Source organism: Squalius cephalus (genome assembly GCF_949319135.1).
Source record: "Squalius cephalus genome assembly, chromosome: 20".
Lineage (NCBI taxonomy): Eukaryota > Metazoa > Chordata > Actinopteri > Cypriniformes > Leuciscidae > Squalius > Squalius cephalus.
In genome coordinates this window covers 7780028-7806385 of record NC_137141.1, presented here as the reverse complement: position 1 = coordinate 7806385, position 26358 = coordinate 7780028, and the positions used below count along the sequence as shown (strand labels likewise).

At 37.5% G+C, this 26358-nt stretch overlaps 1 protein-coding gene across 4 annotated transcripts in view; it reads left to right on the top strand.

Annotated features, from left to right (window-relative positions):
• tiam2a (TIAM Rac1 associated GEF 2a) overlaps positions 1-26358 on the top strand; it is a 108335-nt gene that overhangs the window by 61518 nt on the left and 20459 nt on the right. For all 4 annotated transcript variants that reach the window (XM_079852418.1, XM_079852417.1, XM_079852415.1 and 1 more), the window contains 5 exons: positions 3055-3159; positions 3283-3361; positions 3480-3569; positions 3758-3970; positions 15444-15535. In XM_079852418.1, the coding sequence (XP_079708544.1) occupies positions 3055-3159; positions 3283-3361; positions 3480-3569; positions 3758-3970; positions 15444-15535 (579 nt within the window). The remainder of the gene's footprint in view (positions 1-3054; positions 3160-3282; positions 3362-3479; positions 3570-3757; positions 3971-15443; positions 15536-26358) is intronic.

Below are 26358 nucleotides of genomic sequence, written 5' to 3'. Positions count from 1 at the left end.
CTTCAGCAACTGGCTTTTCCCACACAAATGAATTTCACACAGTCACTATCTACACCACTATACACTACCGTTCAAAAGTGTCAGCAAGATTTATTTGAAAGAAGTCTCTTATACTCCCCAAGATTTATTTAATCAAATATACAATAAAAACAGTAATATTGTGAAATATTGTTTCAGTTTAAAAGGACCCACTTTATATTGTCTTAAACTACTATGTGCTAACATTTAAATTAATAATTTGATACAGTGCTCTTTTTGTGTACATATGTGTTTTTACATTGTACTTCTATTTTCTAAAAACCTACATATAAGTACATCTGTTATTAATTTCTGTAATTACATCTTATTCCAACCTTACCCGTTTTGCAATACAACATCACCACAACTTTTATTGATGCAAGCAAATAATAAAGACACCAAATACAAAGTGTGACCTTTAAAAATAACTTTTCTATTTGAATATATATTTAAAATATAATTGATTCCTGAGATCAAAGCTGAATTTTCAGCATCATTACTCCAGTCTTTAGTGTCACATGGTCCTTCAGAAATCATTCTAATATGCTGATTTGGTGCTCTAGAAAAAGTCCACAGCAAAATCCCTAGAGTTAAATTAACTCTGCTCAGAGAACATTTGGTCCCTCTCTACAGAGAGTTAAAATAACTCTGAATCAGAGTTAAAGTTAATGAGATACTTAAGTGATTAATTAAGTGATGATTGAGCATTAATGATGAACACCTGCTGTCAACAAGCAGAATCACTGAATGAAAGAGAAACAACAAGAACAGAAAAAAGAGAAACACAAGAACTGAAACTGACTTCCAGACACAGTCTTAGATGAAATCAACTGAAGACAAAATAAGACATTAAATCTCTCAAGATCTCAGCAGAGGAGGATTAAACAACTCCACAAACAGCATTACCAGCTTCACTTATTACTAACCAGACTGAGTTTATTTCTGTCAGACGTCTAAAGAAGTTCTTACTGAGAATTAACAGAGGTTTAGATGTTGACGATTTCTAGAAAATGTTTGGTCACCATTATGGCGCTCAGTGTTTCCTTTAGTTAGGCAGTTTGACACTTAGTTTTGTTTTGGTGAGTTTGTGGTTTTTGTAACCATAACACGTAACACGTAATTTGTTGCAAAGAAAGCCAGAAACAAAGATGATCAGGTGATACAGTTTTCAACAACTAAAAGTAGAATAAGGCACTTATCTCATCACTGTCCAAAAGTGGTTATTTGATGTTAATAGATTATATTCACCAACAATGCTCTCTTGCCACAGATTGGACATTACATTTTTTTTTTTTTAAATGCATAATGGGGATTTTTTTTTTAAGACACAGACATTAAGAATCAGCATATGAATCTCAACAATGGTGACATGTTTCATGCCGCAATACATCCTGGGAGTCATGAGTTTTATACTATTGTGGCTCCCAGCATGCATTGTGGCATGAAGCATGTCACCATTGTTGAGATTCATATGCTGATTCTTGATGTCTGTCTTTTTAAAAAAATAAAAATAAAATCCCCAAAATGAGAGAGAATTGTTAGTGAATATAATCTATTAACATCAAATAACCACTTATTGCCTTATTCTACTTTTTGTTGTTGAAAACTGTATCACCTGATCATCTTTGTTTCTGGCTTTCTTTGTAACAAATTACATGTTTTGGTAAAAACTGTAACAAAAACCACAAACTCACAAAAAAAAGCCAAGTGTCAAACTGCCCAACTAAATGAAACACTGAGCGCCATAATGGTGATCAAACATTTTCAATAAATCGTCAACATCTAAACCTCTGTTAATTCTCAATAAGAACTTCTTTAGACGTCTGACAGAAATAAAGTCAGTCTGGTTAGTAATAAGTGAAGCTGGTAATGTTGTTTGTGGAGTTGTTTAATCCTCATCTGCTGAGATCTGGAGAGATTTAATGTCTTCCTTTGTCTTCAGTTGATTTCATCTAAGGCTGTGGCTGGAAGTCAGTTGTAGTTCTTGTGTTTCTCTTTTTCTCTGTTCTTATTGAATCTCTTTCATTCTGTGATTCTGCTTGTTGACAGCAGGTGTTCATCATTAATGCCCAATCATCACTTAATTAATCACTTAAGTATCTCATTAACTTTAACTCTGATTCAGAGTTATTTGAACTCTCTGTAGAGAGGGACCAAATGTTCTCTGAGTAGAGTAAATTTAACTCTGGGGATTTTTGAAAACAGTTGTGCTACTCAATATTTTGGTGGAATCCATGATACATTTTTGTCTTTTTTTGTAGCTTTACTGTGCTTTTGATCAAAGTAATGCATCATTGCAAAATAAAAGTATTATTATTATTTTAAATCTTACAGACCCCAAACTTTGAACGGTAGTGTAGTTTACTGTTCTCTGATATGCCAGTGACTGACCATTGTCTAGTTTGTGCTAAAGTAAAATTTCTTGAATGGCAAATCTCATACTGTAGCTACATTGATGTAGCTGGAAAGGACCACATATATTGTGTTGTCAAAGAATTTCACATATACAAATAATTCACCCAAAATAAATATTGTCACCATTTACTAAACCTTATCTCGTTCCACTCCAAAATGAGCTCATGTGGAACAAAAATGTATATATTTTGAAGAATGTTCACACTGCTCTTACAACAAAAACATACAGTGACCTTCATTTCAGCGCCATATTCCAACTATCCTGAAGCCATATGATTTATTTGTTATTGACTTAAATGTTGCCCGCTACTTTACTTTTACATATTTGGCAGATGCAGATATGTAAAATTCTTTGACAAAACAATATATGTGGTCCTTTCCAGCTACATCAGTGTAGCTACAGTATAAGATTTGCCATTCAAGAAATTTTCAGGACTTTTAAGGACATTGCATTCAAGGTACACATCTTATCAGTTCTTGCTTTCCATGGGAATCGAACCCATGACCTTATTGTTGCTAGTGCCATGCTTACACAACTTGGTGCACTAAGTCTTGATGCTATACATTTTATTTGTTGTATGTGGAAAGGGCTGAATCTTAAGATAGATTTCCCTCCCGTAGCTCATATGCCTGGACCCCAGCATGCACTGTTTACGGCTGAGAAGGTGTGTAGGAGACATAATGGAGGTATCAACACCATCAGCTGTTGAGCTTCTGCACAACTTGGTAAGATATTGACAATGGCAAAGCTTAATGTTCAATGGATAATGACTCTTATATGGTGTATAAAAGTTAAAGTTGGCGAACTGCATGACTTGTGCACTTACCTAGACGTCTTTGTCACCCTAGTCATATGACGAACTGGAGGTCTGCCAACTGAACGTCTACACTCTGCACATGTCTAGACCCAGTCTAACTGGTGACTTTGGTAAGCAAGTCATTGCAAAGGGGAAGTTTAAGTGGCTGTTTTTAAGGTCATTGGGGACTGATGGCACTTTATGATGCATGCCTTTCCTCACAGTTTTTTTTTTTTTTTTTCTCTCAAGGCTTTGCTGTTACAGGCTATGTAGACAACCTCAAAAACAGCCGTATCGTTGTCAGTGAAGTTCTCCCTGATGGACTTGCTTTCAGCGAAGGTACTTTTGCTTCTGTAGATACAGCTTTTATCTCTGAGGTTATGTAGGTTATGCTGTTTGGATATGTTATAAACATCTTTTGGATATTTGAACAAAGACCAAAAGATGTCCTAGTGAAGACACCAGTTTTATAACTGGGTATTATAACTTTTGTTTCCTTCATTCCTGTTGTATTATATCATTGATAGGTCTGAGGCCTGGTGATGAGATCGTGGTTCTGAATGGTTGTGAGGTGTCTTCTCTGGACCTGGCTCTGATACAGACTTTATTCAGCGATCAGAGTCTGCAACTAACCGTGAAACGTCATCCGCCCTCCATTCGGCACAACTCAGACACTGCAAACACACAGTCTCTGCATAGGGATAACCTCCAAAACCACCAAAGAGCCAAGTCCTCAACAGGTACAGAAGACATATATGTACTACATATGTTCCAGTTTTTGTGTCAGCACATATATGTATTCTGACACAGTGAATTCAATGCTCAATAACAAAACTTTGAAAGGCTAGACAGAGTGAAAAGTCAAGTCAAGTCACCTTTATTTATATAGCGCTTTTTACAATATTGATTGTTTCAAATCAGCTTTACAGTGATAACAGGAAAATAAAGCAACACAATTAGTTTCGGCTGTACAGCAGATCTAGAAGAAAATAGCGTTATAGTCCAGCTTAAGGAAGTTCAGTGATGGTTAATTTTTGTTGTAAAAAAGTTATTAATTTAGTTCATTTATATATATAGCCGCTCTGGAGAAAACAGTAATGTCATCGTCCAGCTCAGTTCAGTTCTCATATAATGGTGTCAATGCTGGCAGATCAGTAAGTGTCCCCAACTAAGCAAGCCGAAAGCCAAAGGCGACGGTGTGTGTGAAGTGAAGTATACTTGGGCCTTAAAGTAACTACATGGACTTAACATAGGGTTAGGTCATGGTTAGTACCAAGTTATTACCCAGTTATTGTAATTACTATAGTACTATGAGTACCTAGTATGTAAATGCAGAATAGGAATGTAAAATTAAGTGCTGCCAACATCACTAAGCCCTCTTATTCACCTCTACACAAATTTGTCTTAAAGAGACCACTTTACATGATTCAGTCAATTCTCAATGGTTAAAGTGGAATCCCAACCTACATTTATTTTCCCTTTTATTTCCCTCTAGTTTTCCTTAGACATACATCGCATTTAAGAAATAAATTGGGTTGTAAACGTATGTTAACTTGAAGCTATCACATGTACTTACTACTTTGTAAAAACAAATTTCGGTAACATCAATTCAACAATATCAATTCGCACTATTATTACTACTTGCTTATTAGCTTGCTTGTTACTAGCATATTGCCTGTTTATTAGTTCTTATAAAGTACATATTAATGCCTTATTCTGCATTATAAGGAGGCCTTCTTGAGGCCTTCTATTCTTGGCATTCACATCACTTCCCATAATAGTGAATATGAGTTCCCCAAACTAAAGTGTAACCTAAGTTTCTAAGAAAATGCAGTTTGTTAACCACTTTCTAAATTACATAAGCAGCCCAGTTCACTATTTTCAAGCTTACACGTTAGTTCACAGCTTATAGTATTGTGCTGCTGTTAATGTTTTTGTAGTTGCAACGCTTGCACACAGAAACATGCCTCAAACAAGGTAGACACCTTAATTTCTCATCTGCAGGACAGCTGGTGAGAAAAGAGGATCACTTTCTTGCTGATGTTTGCTTCTATTCAACATGGTGATGACACTCTGTTACCATGGATTCTCTCTGTTCAGGCCCACAATCCGGCACTAAAGCTAACGTGCTGCAAAATTAATATAATTTTAACGTATGAGAAATTGTAGGCCTATTTGTTCCTAGTTTGTCATCTCTGCCGTGCTGCAGTATTGAATATCAGATGATATCGGTTTCTAAAAATAGAGTCCATTGTGGTGTAGGCAGTGTTTTATTTTGATCAAACATGGCCTAAATATATCATATAATGTGTATATATATATATATATATATATATATATATATACGACAACTTTCTCTTTACTTGTTATGCGTTCAAACTCACTGTTGTAGACATTTGACACTTGTCACACCTCAACCGTAAACTTCCTACCCCGTGACTTCCTCAAACTAGACTGTTGTCTGTACTAGCTCAGTAATTTATAAAAAGCTGATGTAAATGCTGAAAGGAGGAACAGTGTTGCGTGCTGTATTTGAACCTGGTAGGTGTTTTGATTTAATGAATATCACAGCACATGTGTTGCTGTATTTATTTATGATGTTGGGTAAAATGTGATGTTATAAAGTTAAAGTCATAACTTAATAACAATACTAATTTTCTGTCAACCACTATAATCACAACTAAGGTTTAAAGTAATCATTCTGCAGTGACAATGAAAAGGGTGATTTATTGTTGGTTTGCTTCTTTTGTCTTCTTTTGTCTAATTACGTAGCATCTTTTGTAAGCAGTAAGCAACAAGGTTTTCATGTACAGAGCATTGGTTGGTTACACGAGTGTTTTACAAGCCAAGCTTTTTTGCCTCATAATAACTTTTGAAGGTTTGTGTGCCGCTTTATATTAGATGTCTTTAACTACTTAGCATTTAAAAAAAAGTAAAAAAAATTAACCATTTATTTACTTATTTTTTACATGTATGTTGTTCTGCAGAAGTATTGACAGATTGACATTTGCTGCTGATGAGGATATGGGTCGGGTTAGAGCTAGAGGTAGGTTTAGGGTTGAGATATTGTCAAAAGTGTAAATTCATATCGTAATTACATGCAGGTACTTTAAATGTAACTACGATGTAATGACATGACACCTTTTACAAATATTTTGTGTAAGTACATAGTAGTTACACTTTATTTTAAGGTGTCATTGTTACAGTGTAATTATATATTTAAGTACTGAGTAATATTAATCAACTACATGTGCGTACTATAGGGATAGGGTAGGATTAGGATTTGGTTGAGGGTTAGTTGCATGTAATTATGCATAATTTACTGTTATTACTATGGTAAGTACATGTAACATATGTAACAAGGACACTGTAAAATAAAGTGTTACCAAGACATCTAATAAAAAGTGGGTTTAAGAAAATAGATTTCTGCATTGCAGTATGGATAAATATATAGCAAGATACAGTATATTTCAGTTCTTTTTATTGATTCACGTCCAATTCAGTACAAATTAATTAAGTAGCAGAGCTAGCACTTGTCTATATTTGTAATTATACTGTAAGGATGTCCACTGAAGGCAAGTTTGTAGAGAACCCAAGTGCAGTTTATTTACAAAATGTGATCAAACATAAAACAAAGGCATCAACTCAAACCATGGACATGAACAGAACGCTTACCAACAGTGGTTACAATGAAACATTACTTGACCAAGACACATGGCAAACATGATGGCTTAAATACACAAGACTAATGACTAGACAAGGGGCACCTGTTAACAATGAAACAATGAACCCGTGACAACACAGAATACATTGCAGGATCAAATGACTAGAATAGGGGGTCACATAACAGACATGAAACAAGAACATGAAACAAAACCAAAAACATGCAAAATGTTTTACTTGGAAACACATGATGGATAAATGAACTGTGTGTAACATTACAAGACAATTCGGTGAGATTTAATTGTGTTTTTGTGATTGTGATTGTGTTAATCTTTTTTTTTTTTTTTTTTTTTTTTTACAAACTTTGCAAAGTTAAGTACAACAAAGTACAACTTAAAATGATGGCCTTTGCATTAGTCGCGGGACAAAACACCGCTCTTCCGTTCCGATAACAACATTAAACAGGTTCTTCCGCCTCAGTGAAACACCCACTGAGAATCCTGTTGATTGTGCCCTAGTTATTGGCGATTCTATTACATGGAACGTGAAAATGGAGACACCATTTTCATGTTTGAACTTTATTCAAGAACTGCTATAAAGCCAAAACAATCTCTGTTACTTTAAACTATCCTTGTATCTCTGTAAAGCCGCTTTGGAACAATCTACATTGTTAAAAGCGCTATATAAATGAAGATGACTTGACTTGACTTGACTAGTCTCTTAGCATTTCATGGCAGCTCTTAAGATATTAGATCAGTGGTATGGTGAGTTGAAAGTGGAATTTGCTCTTAACATATATACAGGCAAATTAATATATACATATCTAATTACCCATATTTTGTTTGAAGATATATCATATTAGCAACATGAATTCAAACTGAATGATTTCAATCAATAGGTCAAATAATACTTTAACAATAGGTTTAATGAATAGCAAATATGTCTAAAATGTATGTCTAACACATGGAATTGTAGAATAATACCATTAATTATACAAGTTTTAAATAAAAATAATGACACTTGTCACATGTATACACACACGCACGGGTCAAAGATAAAACAAAGTCTTTTAATGAACAAGGAGAATACGCAGGAGAATAAGAGACACAACTACACACTAACATAAATAGGACCAAACAGAACATAACCGTTACACCACTAGCAAAATAGATGTCACTCGTGGTCTTCTGTGCCAATTCTGGTGGGCCGTCTTACCCCAATGGTCTAAATTTAGATCTAAAAGCATTAATGTGACAAACCCCTTATTAACACATAAACCTTTGATATTCAGCCTAATTCAATGTCACAGATTATTTTCCAGAGACACAAAATTAGCCAAATTAACTTTAAAAACAGTTTTGACTGACTAAATCTCACAAATGTTAATATTCAGATGAAATCAGGAAGAGCATTGAATCCGTCTATCATTCGTTTTTTAATTTTTAACTTTTTAATTTTTAAATTTTTTTCCCAAAAAAACTAAAAACAAGAATTCAGCATGATTTTTCGTTTTTCATTCTGAGGTAGAAAAATGAATAAATGCTTGAATATTCGATTTCTACACGTGGGCGGGAATGAAACGCCCCTTTCCTCTGATTTGTCAGCCGAAGATCAAACTGTCCCGTCATCAGTTCATCCTCAGTTCTGCACTGCAGAATAAGAGTCCTCCGTTGTGCGGATTCTTAACTCATTTATTGCAACTACATTTCATCTTTTTTTCATCAAACAACCAGACTAACGAATGGCTCGACACAACCCGTACTGGGGAATAGACTAGACAGGGCTCAGTTTTTTTGGAAAAAATGAAAAAACGTAATAGGAACTGTTTTCTCATTTTTCTACTTTCAATATTAAATCAAAACAAGGACTGAACGTATGATACACGGATTGCATTGCCATTCATTAAATTTGAGATTTTGTGCCATATGCTTGAGGCTCAACCTTAGTGAGTTCAGGTGCCAAGAGGACACATTTATTTTGTTTCCAGAAACCATGCATCAACCACCTTTGTACACAAGGGAATATGTGTACTACTCTTGCTTTGTTTTTTCACCTGTGTATTAATGAAATTCAGACTCCGCTAACTTGCTATTGGCGTAGCATGACATTGGAAATTGTTTGGATTGAAGTTGGGTTTACATACCAGAATGAAAGGAAAGGTGTTAAAAGGTGTTAGCCACTCTACAGATAAAGCGTCGTCGGGAAACTCAATTCGCGTATCTACCCCGAATTGATAAAATAAAATAAAATTCTGTATCAAAAATTATAAGGAAACACCAGTACTTTGTTTAGGCTTGGTTTGTAGGGAATTCCAAACCTGCGCACATATATTCAAACGCACATAACTATAGAACCAATTCTTAATGCGCATGTGAACGCCATCAGCGTTTATCACAGGTTCGCGTTTAAAGTCTGTGTAGAGAGAATGGTGTTGTCTTAGTGGCCCCTAATTTAATAACAAATGATTGTTGTGACGGAAGCGAATCAATCAAAACTAACTTTAGCTGGAAAATAACTTTATTAAAGGACCGCTATAAAGCCAAAACAATCTCTGTTACCTTAAATTATACGTTTGTCTCTGTAAAGCTGCTTTGAAACAATCTACATTGTTAAAAGCGCTATATAAATGAAGATGACTTGACTTGACTTAAAAATGAATAAGGATTGGTGATACCAATTGAAATGGAAGGCTGTTTCTGATCATAGATTAGGTATGCCAATTACAAGAGTGCAGGGCCGTAGCCAGAGGATTCGGGGCCCCCTGAAAAAATATTGATGTGGGCCACCACCACCCTCCACCAATATAATTTACTGTACAATAGATGAGCATGGAGGCCCACATATAACAGAAGAAGGTGATGTTGTTGTAAAACCTTTATTTTAAAAGTTAAACTTATATAAAAATTACAACTAATAAAAAGAAATTGTTAAATAATAATAATTTTTTTATAAAGTAACAGCAAAATAATGTTTTTTTTCCCCATCAGTCTGTTATAATTCATAAATCAAAAAGTAAACATTTATAAATTGACAAGAATGCAGTCAAATAAAAAAAAAAAAAGTAATTTATTGTCTTATTTTTTTATAAAGATAATATTATTAAATAAAGCTAAAATGTATTAATTCAAGTGCAGTGTTTATTCTTGCTTTCTTGATGTAATAAATACATCATCAGCCGGCAGGTTATGTGCATAATGCAATGCATCGTGACTCGTGTTAACTTTTTAACTATATTTACAATAGTGTAAAGACATGAATTTTGACCATGTAATCATTCGGTCGACTGTGGTGCGCTCCGATAATGAAGAGTGACAGGACCGGCAGGCTGGAGATGGTAGTTTTCTTATTCCCAACGAAATAACAAAACAACCTGTCTTTAAGAACGTATTGATCGACTGGGATACAACAACTCTCCTGGCCTCCCTCTCCTTCTTTTCATGGCGTTTCTGGTACCCTGATTTATGTTTTCTTTTCCCCGACATTTTGTCAGTCCATTTCCTGCTCTTCCACCAAGTTCATCATTAACTTCAGGCACTGCCGCCTCAACTCTGATTGGTTCTGTACACGAGCTGGGGCGGGACTTACAATTTTATTGGGTCCATCTGATGTTTGTCACTGACTGAATAATTAATAAATACTTTAGATCGGACTAAACCATTTATAGGGAGGTAAGAGAATATTTGGAAAAAATATTTAACCTAATTGCATGTTTTTGTGGTTTTCATTTAAATTTCAGGCATACAACTAATATAAATATAGAATTATTCATACAACAGGGGCTTACATAGTATAACTGCTGGATTTTGTGGGGCCCCCTGGGCAGCGGGGGCCCCTATAATTGTCACCACCTTTCACCCCACTAGCGACGGCCCTGCAAGAGCTTTGAGTAAAGATATCCTGGAATACAATCTCACATTTATAGCAACAGGAGATATTATTTTTGCTAACATGGCCACATGAAAGGGCATTCAGGTGTTTGGGATTTATTCCCACATTACAAGAAAATTAAAGGGTTAGTTCACACAAAAAATAAAATTCTGTCATTAATTACTCACACTTGTGTCGTTCCAAACCCGACTTTCGTTCATCTTCAGAACAGAAATAAAGATCTTTTTGATGAAATCTGAGCGATTTCTGTCCCTTCATTGACAGTCAAGCAAACATGTTTGAGCTTCAGTTTACCACAACTGATGTGTGAGTTGATGAATGTTTATATGTGAATAGAAGACTAAATTCAATCTGTTCATCATATAAAGTGATCGAGTCTCTTCAGAAAATGTTGGATTCATATGGATCAGTTTTACGATCTTTTTATGAACTTTTTGAAACGGCAAAGTGTCAGTTGCGTAGACTGTCAATAAAGGGACAGAAAGTTCTCAGATTTCATCAAAAAGATCTTCATTTGTGTTCCGAAGATGAGCGAAAGTCTTATGGGTTCGTAACGACAAGAGGGTGAGGAATTAATGAAAGAATTTTCCATTTTTGGGTTAAACTATCCCTTTAAGAAAAAAGAGAGAGGCAGTTGGGACAGTGTGCACACCATAAAAATAGTTAGACTAGTCCGATTAGTTGTCGGCAACTAGCTGGAGGAATATGCTACGGTCAAAGCCAACCATCTTCAGTCTTGAAGTATGCGCTTGGCTTTAGGGGCTTCAAACCAATTTGTGAAGTGGTTCAGATCTTGTAGTGAACTTGATGCTGTCACGTCAGCCTGTAACATAATGCATCATAGATTGCTCATGATACAGCAAGTTGAAATATTCAGACTTTAGAATAAAGAGGTATGTCAACACATTTGCCAAGAATAAAGGCAGTTTATTGTATTTTAGTTTAGTGTAGATATTTAACATGAAATTTATCCCAGTGGCTTAAACTAAAACTCAGTTCACCGTATGCACTTTAGCTCAGGCCACACAGACACACTGTATATGCTTGAGTGAATCTTCGTTGTAGTATTGGTAATATAACTGATGCTTTCTTATTAACAGGGCTGTCATTAGATTCATTAGATATCACAGAAGATATATGACCTCTATATTGTCTATAATTACAAGGAAGAATGAGTACACACTATGGTTTTCCTGTGTAGTGGTGCAGTGTCATTGAAACCACCCTTCAAACATCATTTAGCAACATAGGGGTGCAACCATGGTAAAGCAACAACTTGCATAACTATTAAGAATTTGAAGCATCAGGAAGCTGAAAAAAATGGCATAAATGACACTGTGAAAAGCAGAGACTAAAGTTTGTTAAAGATTAGTCTCCACATTTAGGACTAAAATAATCAAGTGTTGGAATAAAAATATTTTGATCTATTAATTTCATTTTAGAAAAGGCTTCGGCAATCTTTTTGACATTTTTATTTTTGAATTTAGATAATCACGCTTTTTTTTCTTTTTTTTTTTTTGGATAAAATGTTTAATATTTTAAAATATGAAGTATACACTGCAGTTCATCCACTTACAGCAATGACAGCTGTGCAGACCTTATACATTCTAACCAGTGTACAGCATTTCCCATGTGCAGTAATTGGCTTGTAGGAAATTTATCACAGAACCGTTTCCTCAACTTATCTGCCAGTGTCAGATGTGACTCTTTCTTTGAAACTCTGCTTCCCAGAGATCTCTCTTCACTGTTGCAGATGAAACTGGTATTGAACGTACGATTCAATGAAGCTGCCAGGTGAACGCTATTGTGGCGTCTGTTTTTCAGACTAGAGACTGTGATGTACTTGTTCTTGTGTTGTGCATCTGGACTGTCCACTTACAGTATCACTCAGTCCTGGTTAGAACCAGTTTGTTCTCTTCCTTCAAGACAGTATTGCATCGAAAATCCTTCCTTTTGCAAATGAACAATAAATTTGTTGCTAAAGGAATGTGTTTCTAGTTTGCCATTTTCAAGGTCACCTTCATTTATATAGCGCTTTTAACAATATGGATTGTTTCAAAGCAGCTTTACAGTGATAATAGGAAATTAAAGTAACAGAGATTGTTTTTGCTTTACAGCAGCTCTAGAATAAAGTTATTGTCCAGCTAAAGTTAGTTTTGATTGATTCACTTCCGTTACAAAGATCATTAGTTATTAACTTAGGGGCCGCTAACACGACACCGTTCTAACAGAAAACCCTTAACACGCTCCGGCCCACTCATTCGCACAACAACAGTGTTGTTCGCATTAATATTATATTACTAATTTTAGCGTAGACGCCATTCTTCTTATGATGTAACGAGTACATCAGGATTTATGGGGAGTGTTCCCGGTTCCATCTGACCTAATCAATGCAGCCTAACATTGAATTATAGAAATTGGTCATTCGTTATGTGTATGCTGAGTCAAAGAGATGTGTCTTTATCAATGTATCATTTTTAGCAGGTATTATCAACTGGCAGGAATTTTGAGATCGCAATAGACGTGTGAAGGACTATAATGCGTTAAGAGCTCGCTCATGTACTGGAGAGCTAAACCATTTAGTGCTTTATAAGTAATCAGCAATATTTTAAAATGTATATGATGTTTGATAGGGAGCCAATGAAGTGTTGAACCAACCAAATGTACCAAATGTAACTTGCAAGAAATTCAAGGGTGCTTAATACTTCCGGTAAGCTGTGATTTTCTGCATGTCTTAAGCAGCACAACCATTTCAGCTGTGTTAATGAAAAGAATTGTCTCCGGTACTAGTTTGTACCTTTTAGATTTTTTTTTATTTTATTTTTTATGATTATGTAACAGTGCTTTTTTAATAGTAAACTAGAGTTGGCTAATAGCTGCTGAAAGTGAAGCTTTGCCATCACACATAAAATATATATTTTTAAATATATACTAATAGAAAAGAAACATAACTTTCTTTTTTTTTACACATAAAAACAATTTACAAAATGTACAAAATAAAATGTGGCTTTTGCTGCTATTTTTACTTTATTTACTATATTAATGAACAGAAACATCAATCACTTTTATAATCATAACTTCATAACTTTATTGTAATGCAGAGGATTAATTTTTTTTTTATTTTTTTTTTATGATTATGTAACAGTGCTTTTTTTTATAGTAAACTAGAGTTGGCTAATAGCTGCTGAAAGTGAAGCTTTGCCATCACACATAAAATATATATTTTTAAATATATACTAATAGAAAAGAAACATAACTTTCTTTTTTTTTTACACATAAAAACAATTTACAAAATGTACAAAATAAAATGTGGCTTTTGCTGCTATTTTTACTTTATTTACTATATTAATGAACAGAAACATCAATCACTTTTATAATCATAACTTCATAACTTTATTGTAATGCAGAGGATTTATAATATATTATTTTGGCAGTGGTGTTCTGTAATGAGGAGGTAAGTTTTTTTTTTTTTTTTTTTTTTTTAAGTCAGATGTAAATTAATGTCTCAGTTACACTTGATGTTGTCACATTTTCCTGGTTAAATAAACATTACTTGCGCTATAAAAAAAAGGAGAAGAAACCAAATACAAATCTATTCTTTTTTAAATTATTTTTACATTAACAATATATTTTATATAATAAAACCAAGTATGAATATCATCAAGTTAGTGTTTTTAAGCATTTTTACATTTATTCCAAGATAATAACTCAAGGCAGTAACAATGTAAACAATATATTTTATTTTTGAACTGATTTTCAGCTGTTTTTAAATAGTCAACTTAATTTTGAATCATCTGTTGTCAAGCTCGGTAAACACTGGTCAGAGACACCGAAATGTACCTTTAATTTCACCAAGCTGACTGCTCACTTAAAACCCGTCACAGATCATGTTTTCAGGCCGTTTCAAGTTTTATTTTGACGTGACAAAGTGGTGATATCTAAGTGAGTTGTTTATTTACTTTTTAATTAGTCTTTCCAAGAGAGACAAGGACTCCCTCTGTAACTTTACCTGCAGGTATTGCTGTTGGACAGTGTTACTTAAAAAAAAAAGAAGAAATTGAGTGATTTACACCCCTGCATTAATGTCATAATTTGCCATATTTGCATTGTTTTATTTTTGTACTATGGATTATTTGTTTCATCCAATTTTGTGCCCTTTCCTCCTCGCAGGAATCGCCCCTGTATTTTGAGGTGTATCACTGCTGCCAGTATTGTTGCAGGAGACTCTGTTTACCTGTGGAGGTGCTGTCGTAGCAGATATGTTGAAGCCATTAGTGAAAGATATCAGTTAACTGCACAGACGTGAGAAAACTAAGCACTGTGCAGTTACTACTGAGAGAATCTGCTCTGCTTGGTTTGAGCATCAAGACTATTTTTTTTTCCTGTTGTATTTTACATCTCATAGTTCACTCTCTACCAATTCAAACTTTTGAAAGCGGTGAATTGAATGTGGCAAATGACTTAAAAAGAATCTCTACAATTCTACTGCAGTGGCATGGCATCTTCACTTGTGTATCTGATTTGTGATTTCACAAAAATATCTGTATTTGAAGTGCCACACAGTGACCAAAAAGGCTGAAAATAAGTGTTTTAATGGAAACGTAGTGTTTTTAAAAGAAGTGTTTTAAAAGAAGTGTGAAATAATGGTTTCTTTCTCCTCAGATGTGTCCTGTGCGGCAGACGTCTTAGGCTTGGTTGTAGATGATGGTCTTCAGGATTCATACAACAACCATCGAACAGTTCAGCACAGCAAGGTAAAGAATATACAAGTTTTTTTTTTTCCATCTAATTCGTCAATTTCACAAACACTGATATATTGATATTATATACTGATATACTGTATATTGCAGTGAGGTTTTGCCTTTAAAGTTGATGTACAGGTGAAATTTAATGTCCCCCTTTAGTGAAAATCAAGCTTTTAATGTTGTTTATGTGTCTATGTGGTGTTTTTAATATGCTTTAAGACAAACCATGGGCAAATTCATAAGTCAACTCCATTGCTGAGTATTTTCTCCTTAAAACTGCAGTGCAAAGAAGTTGCTGGTGTTTCTGACGTCAGAATCTTTAATATCTATTTCTTTTATTTTAAATTAATTTGCAGTGTACAGTATGTGCATGCCCTTTTGTGTGTTTGTAAGTTTTTACTTGCACTACGAGGTGCTCACAGATGTCGCACAATTAGAACAAATTAATAAATATACTAAATGTTTAATTCATATGTAAAAGTGCAAAATGGTTTTTGTGAGGGTTAGGGGATAGGAAATATCATTATCAAAAGATAAAGCATAAAAGTATAAAACAATAGAAGTCAATGAAAAAAATCCCCACAAAACTACCAAAAGAAGTTTTGTGTGTGTGTGTGTGTGTGTGTGTGTGTGTGTGTGTGTGTGTGTGTGTGTGTGTGTGTATTTTGAGCAGCAGCTACAGTGTCAAAGCTTGTCTGTCAGTGTTTGTTATCACTTAGTAATTAGCCTCTTCAAGGAGCTTTGGCCTTCACACTGCTCGCTTATTACTGTCAGCAACACAAGAGCTTGTATTTATGCTAAAGGCTAAACGCTCAAAGACAAAAACTTTTATTGATCTTGTCAGTCCTTACATGCTGAGCTGAGGGATGTCATAAACATCTCAGAGATGCATGTTTATGTGTATGTGTTTGGGCATTGCTTTAAGACTGCATAGGAAGTATGAGTTCCTCTTTAAATCCATTCTGCTCATCCATCCATCTATCTATCCCAGGAGGCTTTTTTTTTTGGCAGACCAGAGCCCCATTTTTTGTACGTTCTATTAATACAATGCTTGTGATTAAATCAGAACAGATTATTGTGATTCATATTAGGTGTGGCATTCCTCTTTAATTATTTTCAACTAATTTGCTTTTGATTCTACTAATTGGTGCAGTTGATTCTAATTTAAGGCACTCAGTGTAGTGATAAATATAGGGATGTAATAACATTTTCCCACACAAGAAATGGGAATTACTGTCATGTAAAGCTTTACAAAATTACACAATGTACTGTCAATTCCGAATGTCATTTATTAAATGATACTGTCTTTTATCTAAATCATCATACTTCAAACCCTCTTTGAGAGAGTTGTCATAAGAATTAATGCTATTCTTCATATATGTAACAAGAAATCATTTTTAAAATCTACCAACAATTTCTGGACCTTGTAAGATCAAAGAAAACAAGGCTAAAACAAGAAGAAACAAGTGTTTTTCTGTTGTCATTGTGTCAGAGTTGTTAATGTAACTTCTCAGGCAATGGACTACTTGCACAACTACTTTAACGTGCTACTTATTAAAACTCGGGAGTTTCCTGTAACAGCGTTCAGCATACACACATACGGGAGAATGCAGATTATTACTGCGCTTTATGACTGTCAGTTGATTAAAACAATGAATCATGTTCACTGTGTTAACATGAATTATCTTGAACCTGCTGAAATGTTGCTGTAAATATATTTTCTTTCCAACTGTGCATTCTAAATAATAAATACATATATTTTGCCACTAACCTGCAGCAGTCGGTCATAATAAGCTCATCTTCTCATTAACAGTGTTTTTCTCTTGCTGATCATATTTCACACTTGTTGAGTTTACATTTTTAAATGAATTTGACTGATAAAAAGGATTGCTTGTGTGCGCTGGTGCTCATGAATGAATGAATGCGCAGCCCTTTTTTTCAGTGTGTTTAAACTTTACTGTTACGTCAACGGGTGTATGAAGAAGACTAAGGTAGAGCGAAGATACAAAATACTCAATATTTATTTCCATAGGCAAAATCCAAACAAACTCAAAACAGTGTGCAAGTGCACAAACACAAACAATAACCGGCAAAAGACAAGTGAAGACCAGGAACTTAAATACACACACAGATGAACACAAGACAGGTGATGCAGATGATGATAACAGGAACACAGGTGAAGGAGGTTAAGATAATGATGATGACGAACAGCAGGTGCAGGTGATGGAGGATTCTGGGAACTGTAGTGCAGACACAGACGAAGACAAATGGTGAATGTGACATTACTCCCCCCTCCGGCTAGCCGCGACCCGTGCCGTACAAGACAGAACACGGGAGGGGGGGGTGGGCATCCTGGAGTCCGTGACGGGAAGGCGGACCGGGTGCAGCTGGACGGACTCCAGGATGGTCCAGGCGGTGACCTCCCTTCAGGTGGTCGAGGAAGAGAAGACTGAGCAGGAGACCACCCCTTGGGCGGTCCAGGCGGAGCAGGCTGGTCAGGGGGTCATGGTGGTGCAGGCTGAGGAGGTGGCCATGGTGAAGTAGCCTGAGGAAGTGGCCACGGCGGAGCAGGCTGAGGAGGAGGCCACGGCGGAGAGGACCCTTCGGGTGGCCAGGGCGGAGAGGACCCTTCGGGTGGCCACGGCGGAGAGGACCCTTCGGGTGGCCGTGGGCCCTTGGGTGGCCACGGCGAGGACCTATGGCCCCCCCCAAAAAAAATTCTTGAGGAGAGTGACGGCGTCAAGACAAGCCTCTGGGACAGGAACTGGGACTGGGACAGGCTCAGTCTCTGGCTGGGCAGACGGGACGAGAACAGTCTCTGGCTGGGCAGACGGGACGTGAACAGTCTCTGGCTGGGCAGACGGGACGTGATGCGCCGGCTCGGCAGGGCTGAGGTGGAGCGCAGGCTCGGCAGGGCTGACGTGATGCGCTGGCTCTGTGCTGGACGGGACCAGTGGTGAGGGCTCTGTGCTGGACGGGACCAGCGGTGAGGGCTCTGTGCTGGACGGGACCAGCGGTGAGGGCTCTGTGCTAGGCTCTGTGCTGGACGGGACCAGCGGTGAAGGCTCTGGGCTGGACGGGACCAGCGGTGAAGAGAGCTTTGAGCTGGGCAGGACCAGCGACGAAGAGGGCTTTGAGCTGGGCAGGACCAGCTGTGAAGAGGGCTTTGAGCTATACGGAACCAGCGGCGAAGAGGGCTTTGAGCTGGACAGGACCAGCTGTGAAGAGGGCTTTGAGCTGGACAGGACCAGCTGTGAAGAGGGCTTTGAGCTGGACAGGACCAGCTGTGAAGAGGGCTTTGAGCTGGACGGAACCAGCGGCGAAGGGAGCTTCAAGCCCGGCGGGATAAAAGAAAACGATAGTTCTGCGGGCATAACGCTGTCAGTCTCTAGCTCGGCGGGCATGACGCTCAAAGTCTCAGGGCCAGCGGGCATGACGCATACTGCCTTGGGCTCGGCAGATCTGGCGTGAAGTACAGGCTCGGCTGGACTGGCGTCAAGTGCAGGCTCGGCTTGACTGGCGTGAAGTGCAGGCTCGGCTGGACTGGCGTGACGTGCAGGGTCGCTAGTGCTGGTGACTGACTCTGGATCAGCTGTGCTGGACGGGACCAGTGGTGAAGGCTCTGGGCAGGCGGTCACAGCAGGATGAGACTCTGGGACAATGGCCCTCCTGGCTGCACGTGCTGATATCAGTGGGGAATCGGCCTCGCAGGAAACCAGTCGTGGATGGCCATATACCGATCCGGTGGCTGGTTTGATGGTTGGCGTGGTGGAGATGGCTGGAGATGGTGGTTGAGTGGCGATGTCCTCAACCTCACCTACGGTGAAATTTGAGCCACTCAACCACAGCACATGATCCAGGTACTGGACAAACGTGCCTGGGATTGTCGCCGCTGGAGCTTGCTGGTACAGACTATCATCCAATCCGCCCCAAAACACAATTTTTAGGAATTCATCTGTCCAGCTTACCCCATTTGAAATTCAGGAATCCAGCGACATAATCCTCGATTGGGAGACCGTCCTGAAACCAATGGCCCAAACTATCGGCTGGGGTTGATAGGAAGCGGTCAACTTCCATGTCTTTTCTGGGCCGGTTATTCTGTAACGTCAACGGGTGGATGAAGAAGACGAAGGTAGAGCGAAGATACAAAATACTCAATATTTATTTCCATAGGCAAAATCCAAACAAACTCAAAACAGTGTGCTAGTGCACAAACACAAACAATAACCGGCAATAGACAAGTGAAGACCAGGAACTTAAATACACACACAGATGAACACAAGACAGGTGATGCAGATGATGATAACAGGAACACAGGTGAAGGAGGTTAAGATAATGATGATGACGAACAGCAGGTGCAGGTGATGAAGGAGGATTCTGGGAACTGTAGTGACACAGACGAAGACAAATGGTGAATGTGACATTTACAGTGTATCTGTGCATGTTTGCTGCTTTTGTGGTTGCTTTAAAGACATGCACTGTAGACTCATATGTGGAATTTCATATGGAAGAAATGAAAAATTTCATTTCATTCTGTGTTTGTTTATATTTTCATCGGAAAAGATTGGTTGCTTTTATAGATTTGAAAGTGAAGTGTCCCTTGAAGATTTATATTTAAAGTCTGCTAGTTTATTAAGCCGTAAGCTGTGCACAGTAAACAAGGGGTCTCCCATCTATAGAGATTTAGTTATCTTTGAGTTGCAAGCCTGTTCCACTCTTGATGTGCAAATGTATTAATTAAAGGCTCATGTTGATGAGTTGCACTGCTTATTGCTGTCCCACACCAGGACAGAATAAATAACATTGGAAAACATTGAAAAACTTGAAAATTCAGTCATTAATTACTAGCCCTCATGTTGTTTCAAACCCGTAAGACTTTTGTTCATCTTTGGAACACAAATGGAGATCTTTTTAATGAAATCTGAGAGCTTTCTGTCCCTCCACTGACAGCCTAAGCAACTAACAATATTAAGCCCCAGAAAGGTAGTAAAGATATCATTAAAGGAATTTATATTACTCCAGTGGTTTAACCTCGATTTTATGAAATGACACGAGCGCTTTGTTTGCACAAAAAAACATAATTTACCACTTTATTTACAAAATATCAATCTATATTGAATTAATTAATTAAGCAAAAAATGAGAATTAATATAAATTTTCCACTAAATTATGTGATCTGAGGAGGTTTGAACGGACTCTCCCGTCTCACTATACTCTTATTCTTTTAGCCAGAGCAACAAAGGGCGCTCATGGGCAGAAAACAAGAGTTATATGAGTTAAATTAGTTAATTGGAGTCTGATATCAACAAAAAAAGGCACATGGAAGAGACATGAAACCAAATAAATACACAATTATAATCACATTTAATTTGTTCTTCAAGTAGTCTCTTTTTTTCCATAATCATATGTATTAATTATGGCAATGGTTAGCATAAGTAGCCTTTAGCATCGCATATAAGTATATTTCTGCCTCATACAGTGATCAGAATTCCCATTGGATTACATAACATAACATAATAACATGGGAAATGAGCAGCGGTGTTGACTGTCTCCTGAACTCTGCCTTTGTTCATGACCACTCCTCAAGCCCCAGTTGGACCAAGGTATTCGGCGGGCCCTGGAGGTGACAGTGGAAACACTTTTGGCCCAACAGTGGAAATGCGGCTATTGGGACCTCTGAGTGCATTTATGTACTAGTGGTACACAGCACTGCAGGATATGATGTTATTTTATATATTACACCATTGTTGGCTGTCTTTCTGAGTTCATGTTAATGAAATGTCCTCTATTGCGAAGCTTTTTTGCTTGTGGATATAAGAAACATGAATTGTCCTTCTATAATGAATCTGCTGAGGAGGTGGATTAGAAGGGGAGTGATTTTTTTTTAATATTGTTTGCAGAGGAACAACTGTGAGTCTCAACAATGACACCTTAAAAATAAAGTGTAACCGTATGGAGTCTTCAGGACCATTTTTATACATATTCTCTCAATTGCTCCTGTTCCCTAGATTCTGGCACTGTCAACCATCTGCCACAAAGAGATGGATTAGGAAATTAACCCTATTTCTAAATGGGAAAAGGGGCTGTATTATTTGGCAAAAAAGGCTCTTAAATATCAGGCAATGAACTTAGCTCAGCTTTTAAGTTGGTCTCAAACATGGCTTGTCAAAACACTTTTACTAAAATAAGCTGGGAAGTCTTAATCATTAAAAAAATTTTATCTTTGGCTGCAAAACCTTTAGCCGAACAAAGTGTTCTCAAAAGCCATTTTGGGAGCCACTCCATCATTTTCAGCTTCAGACCCCCAGCATTTAGCATTGAACTAGGGGGATGGGAATGACTAAGCCAGTCAGTCAGCATATGGCTGTGAGCTGACTAATAATCTGGGCTTATTTAACAGTACTGTACACAGCCAGAGGTCGGGAAGAGATCCGAAGGAGAGGAACAACAAACTCTACGAGTGCTGCCCATGGGACGGGGTCGGCTCCAATGGCAGAGCAGAGCAAACGGGATGCCAGGCCATGCATCTACCTCACCGCTCTCATCGAGCTCTGCCTCTGTGAGCACTCGCCCGTCGAGTTTCTCTGCTCGTTCCTTACCATGTGCTGGTTCTGGCCAGACTGTGTCAAGGAAGGCAAGGACATCTTCCTTAACTCAACCCTTCTCACTGTACATCGGCTGCTTCAGAGCAAGCTAGCCCGACTGCTAGAGGAGATGTCTGCCTGCGTGGCCTGCCAGAACACTGCCGAAGGACCCCTTTTCATGGTATCAAATGCTATTGTATTTATTGGCTCCTCTTCAATTTTTACCAAATAGTTTATGTGGATATATTTTTAACAGCGTTGCTTGCATTGGTGTTCCTGTCTGAGGAATCATAGCTGTCATAGAAACATAGCTATTTTAGCTGTGGCTCATTATCCAACTGTGATAATTCAATATTTGTCATTATCACAATGGTATATTTGTTTTTATGAACCACTTGGCCTCCTCCACCTTGGGCAAAGCTTAGATTTGCTTTTGACACAGTGGGCTTCATTATTAAAAAACTGGATGCTGAAGAATAATAACAGTCTAAAATGTGAACTAGAGCATATAACTGCAAGTGCCATTTGGGTTGGATGGCTATCCACGCTGATTCATGTGTGTGTGTCTTTATTTATCGGGCTTTAAAAAGAAGATGGCTACAAGGCACAATTGCTGTAACCTCAGGCATGAATCACAGCCTGTCAGAGCTCGACTGCCCTGTGACAGGACATTTTCCTCTGAGCAATGGTCATTGCTTTCTCCAGGGACACTATCCTATTAGCTTCCCATACATTTTTGTTTTATTTTGTTGTATGAGCAGCACTCTTGTGCAAGCTCTTGTTAACTAACAGTTGGAAATGCCTCGGTTTTCAGATAGTAACACAATTACATGAGAATGTCAGACTTTAAGTGGTGCAAGAGTTACTTGCTGTTTGTTGGTGGTGACTTGTTGAGGAGGGGAGTTAGCATTAGTTTAACACCTTGCACACAGAATATGCCAAATGAGGTTAATCCTTCTCTTTGGCAAACATACAAGACCCGTAATCCCTCTGCCTCCCACAGTCTCTCTCTTGCGACCTCAGAGAAGCCACCACTATTTGTTATTTGTTATTTCATTCAGCTAATAAAGCAAGAAGTTAGAAGTGCTCAGTGATTGTATTTGTAGAATTTCCTTTTGTTTTATGGAACAAGTTTTGTTACTACAGTAATTGAAGTCTGTTTGTGTAGTGTCGGTTAAACGAGTCAATAGTGTGTTGCGCAGCTCTAAAAATGGCCTTGTGGAGAACTTGACTTTATGAATTTTTTAAGAAGGGTAAATTAAGAAGTATTAATCATATGCCCCAAAAATTTATCCCACTTTGCACTTTTAGAGAACTGGGGGAAAAGATCATGGCAGAGGTAGCTCTTTCTTGTTATTTTTTGATATTCTAAAGCAATTGCGCTGGTACTTAAAGGTCAGAAGAGCACATTTTATCTTCCGCACGAGCAAGACATTGATATTTGTTTGTGCTGCCAGGGAAAGCAAAACTGAATTTCCGCTGTGTGTGTGTGTGTATTGTGCTATAGAAACAAGCGCAACTTGCCGTGCCTAGCTTTGCCTTGCCTAACAAGCACAACGTGTTATAAAATTGATGTTGATATAGACTGATAACCACAAATACACACTAGTAATGTCGGATTCTCAAGAATTTGTCATTTACCAAATTCTAATAACTTTCTGTCATGACTGGTATAAAAGTATCTGGTTTACTGTGCTTTTTTAAACTTTACTTTAAAGGGACATTAAGTAGGAATTTCTCCCATCTAGTGGTGAAATTGTATTTTGCATTCAAACGAATAATGCTCTCCAGCGCCTTGCTTTTTCAAATGCGCGTTGCATCTACGGTAGCCGTTATGTACCAAAAAGCTATGACAGGATGTCTTATAATAGCACTTCGAGTTTTTCTTCGGGTGAACAGGTTTGTTATTTAAAACAAACGAAAAAAAGAATGTTACAGTATGAATTACTGACTGTGAAAAACATTAACTAAGGTAATTAGTAGTAATAAAGCCTTCTTTACTCGTTATATTTTTTAAGTACATGCATTGTTAGATATCATCATCATCAGAGCCTTCTCTAACGTTACTTTACTCAATAGCTGCTATTCATCAAAGAGCCTGTTTAACTTTTAACTATAAATGTTCAACTGTCTATATAATAAAGTACACAACCAAGCAATGAAAAAAAAGCTTGTAATTAAGACCGTAACATTGACTTACCTGTCGAGAAGAAAGCAGGCAACTTCAGGGTCTCTTTTGAAACCTTTCTCCTGCATTAGCTATCCCGACATTAACCCTTGTTTTTGTAATCTCCGGTCACGTTTCCTTTTACGGTCTATTTTGGACTTTTTCGACGACGAGGACTCATCCTGTGACTCAGCATATGTATGAATGAACGATGTATAAATAACCGTGCAGTGCATCCTTTTAAACTTGCCGCGGCAGTGACAAGCGCCTCTCACTGCTCTGCTCCTCCGCTTCTGCTGGCTTCAGTCACGTGACGCTGGTTCTGAACGAAAACGCGTTGTGGTAACGCGTTGGCCTAGTACTTTTTGTCCCTCTCTGCTATTATAGTTTTTCAAGATGGCGGAACTATATGGAAGCCTCCGTGGACCTACCTGTCCTATGTATATAAAGATAATAAATTCTTCGTTTACGAGGATTAGTCTGATCATTGGCATAGGTATTTGTACACCATTGAGGGCATATTTATTAATAAAAATATTGATTTTAGATAATAAAATACCTAAAAAGCTACACATAGTCCCTTTAAGGTTTGAGATTACAAATGTCATCCATTCAAATACTTTATGAAATATTGTTTCTTTCCAGTTCATTGGAAATTGGGTGTCAGATTGCAAGATAAAATACAAACTGACATGGCTCAATCCAAACTTATGGGCTCACCTCATTTGGTATGAATCCAACATGCTTGCATTTTGGTGACGTAATGTTTGGTTGCTAACTGTATTATTACTTTGTACTCTCAATGTCCAAACCCATGATTATTTCTGATTTATTGTCAGTGTCACTCTAGCACTTGCTCTGGGCTTGTATCTGAGCTGTTTTAGGAACAGCAAAGGCAACAAAAATATATTTATTAATAAAATGCTGTTTCATGGCTAATCTGGTAAGAAATGTTGATTATATTTATTAGATTTTCTCAATTCACACCATTGACAGATGTGGGTAAAGGTTAGTTTTGATCTAAGGATCTGACTGGCAGGTGTTTGTGTTGTTGAGATCCTGCCAGGGTTTAGTGTTACACGACCTGTATGTGAAATAAACCACTCTCTGATTTCACAGAGTTTTCACATGAATCCTTCTAAGAATATTGATATTTGCCCGGGAGCTGTGTGATAGCCCAGAGCCAAAATGAGGAGAATTCATGCTCCGTGTTTATGGAAAACTTTAGACTATTTTGATACCGTTAGAAAAGCAGATTACATTTTAAAAGAATAAAATAAAATGTATGTCTTTTTCTTTCTCCTCTCAACTGTGTTGTTCTGGTTAATATTTTCAGACAATTCTCCTTTCAGCACATATGGTAATGTTAGCCTTAGTGTTCACAGGCCATCCAGAAATGTTTCCATTGTGTTGATGTTATTGAAAGGCATAGGCCACTGGTAGTGTTTGCAAACTGTCTGAGCGCTTCATTATGCTCTCTGGAAACTGCAGCGGGGTCATGCGAGCCAGCAATTGATATGCAGATTTCAGTGGACAGCAGCAGTTTTAGTCTAGCTCGTACGTGCGCAAAACCTGCTAGTGATCGATTTTTAGAAAGCACCCTAAGCTGAAAAAAGAAAACTAGCCTAACGCTTAGAATTATGGAAATGCTTGATTGGTGACTTGCAGTTAGAGGAAGGTGACATGTCTTGAGTGAGTGTGAGTGTGTGTGACACAGCCAGAGCTGAAGAGTAACTCAACAAACATGCCAACTTTCAGGGTGGGCAAGATTAGAAGAAAAAGCAGTTCTCTGGCCAAAAGAACAAAATACCAGGCCATAGCTGCCTGGAGGATACTTTACAGGCTGCTTTTCATGGTGAGTGTATTTATGGGTCATGAGGAGACAAAGCATCTCAAAGGTGTCTCTAATGACCGCTTGATTGCATTTCTTTTAGGGCGTATCAATTTTGAAATACTGATTGGTGTTTGAGAGAATTGATCCTTACATAAAATATTGATCCTGCAGTAAGAGTATTTTTATTATTATTATTAATGGGGTTATTTAATTAAGGGGTTATTTACATTAATTATTTCATTGTTTA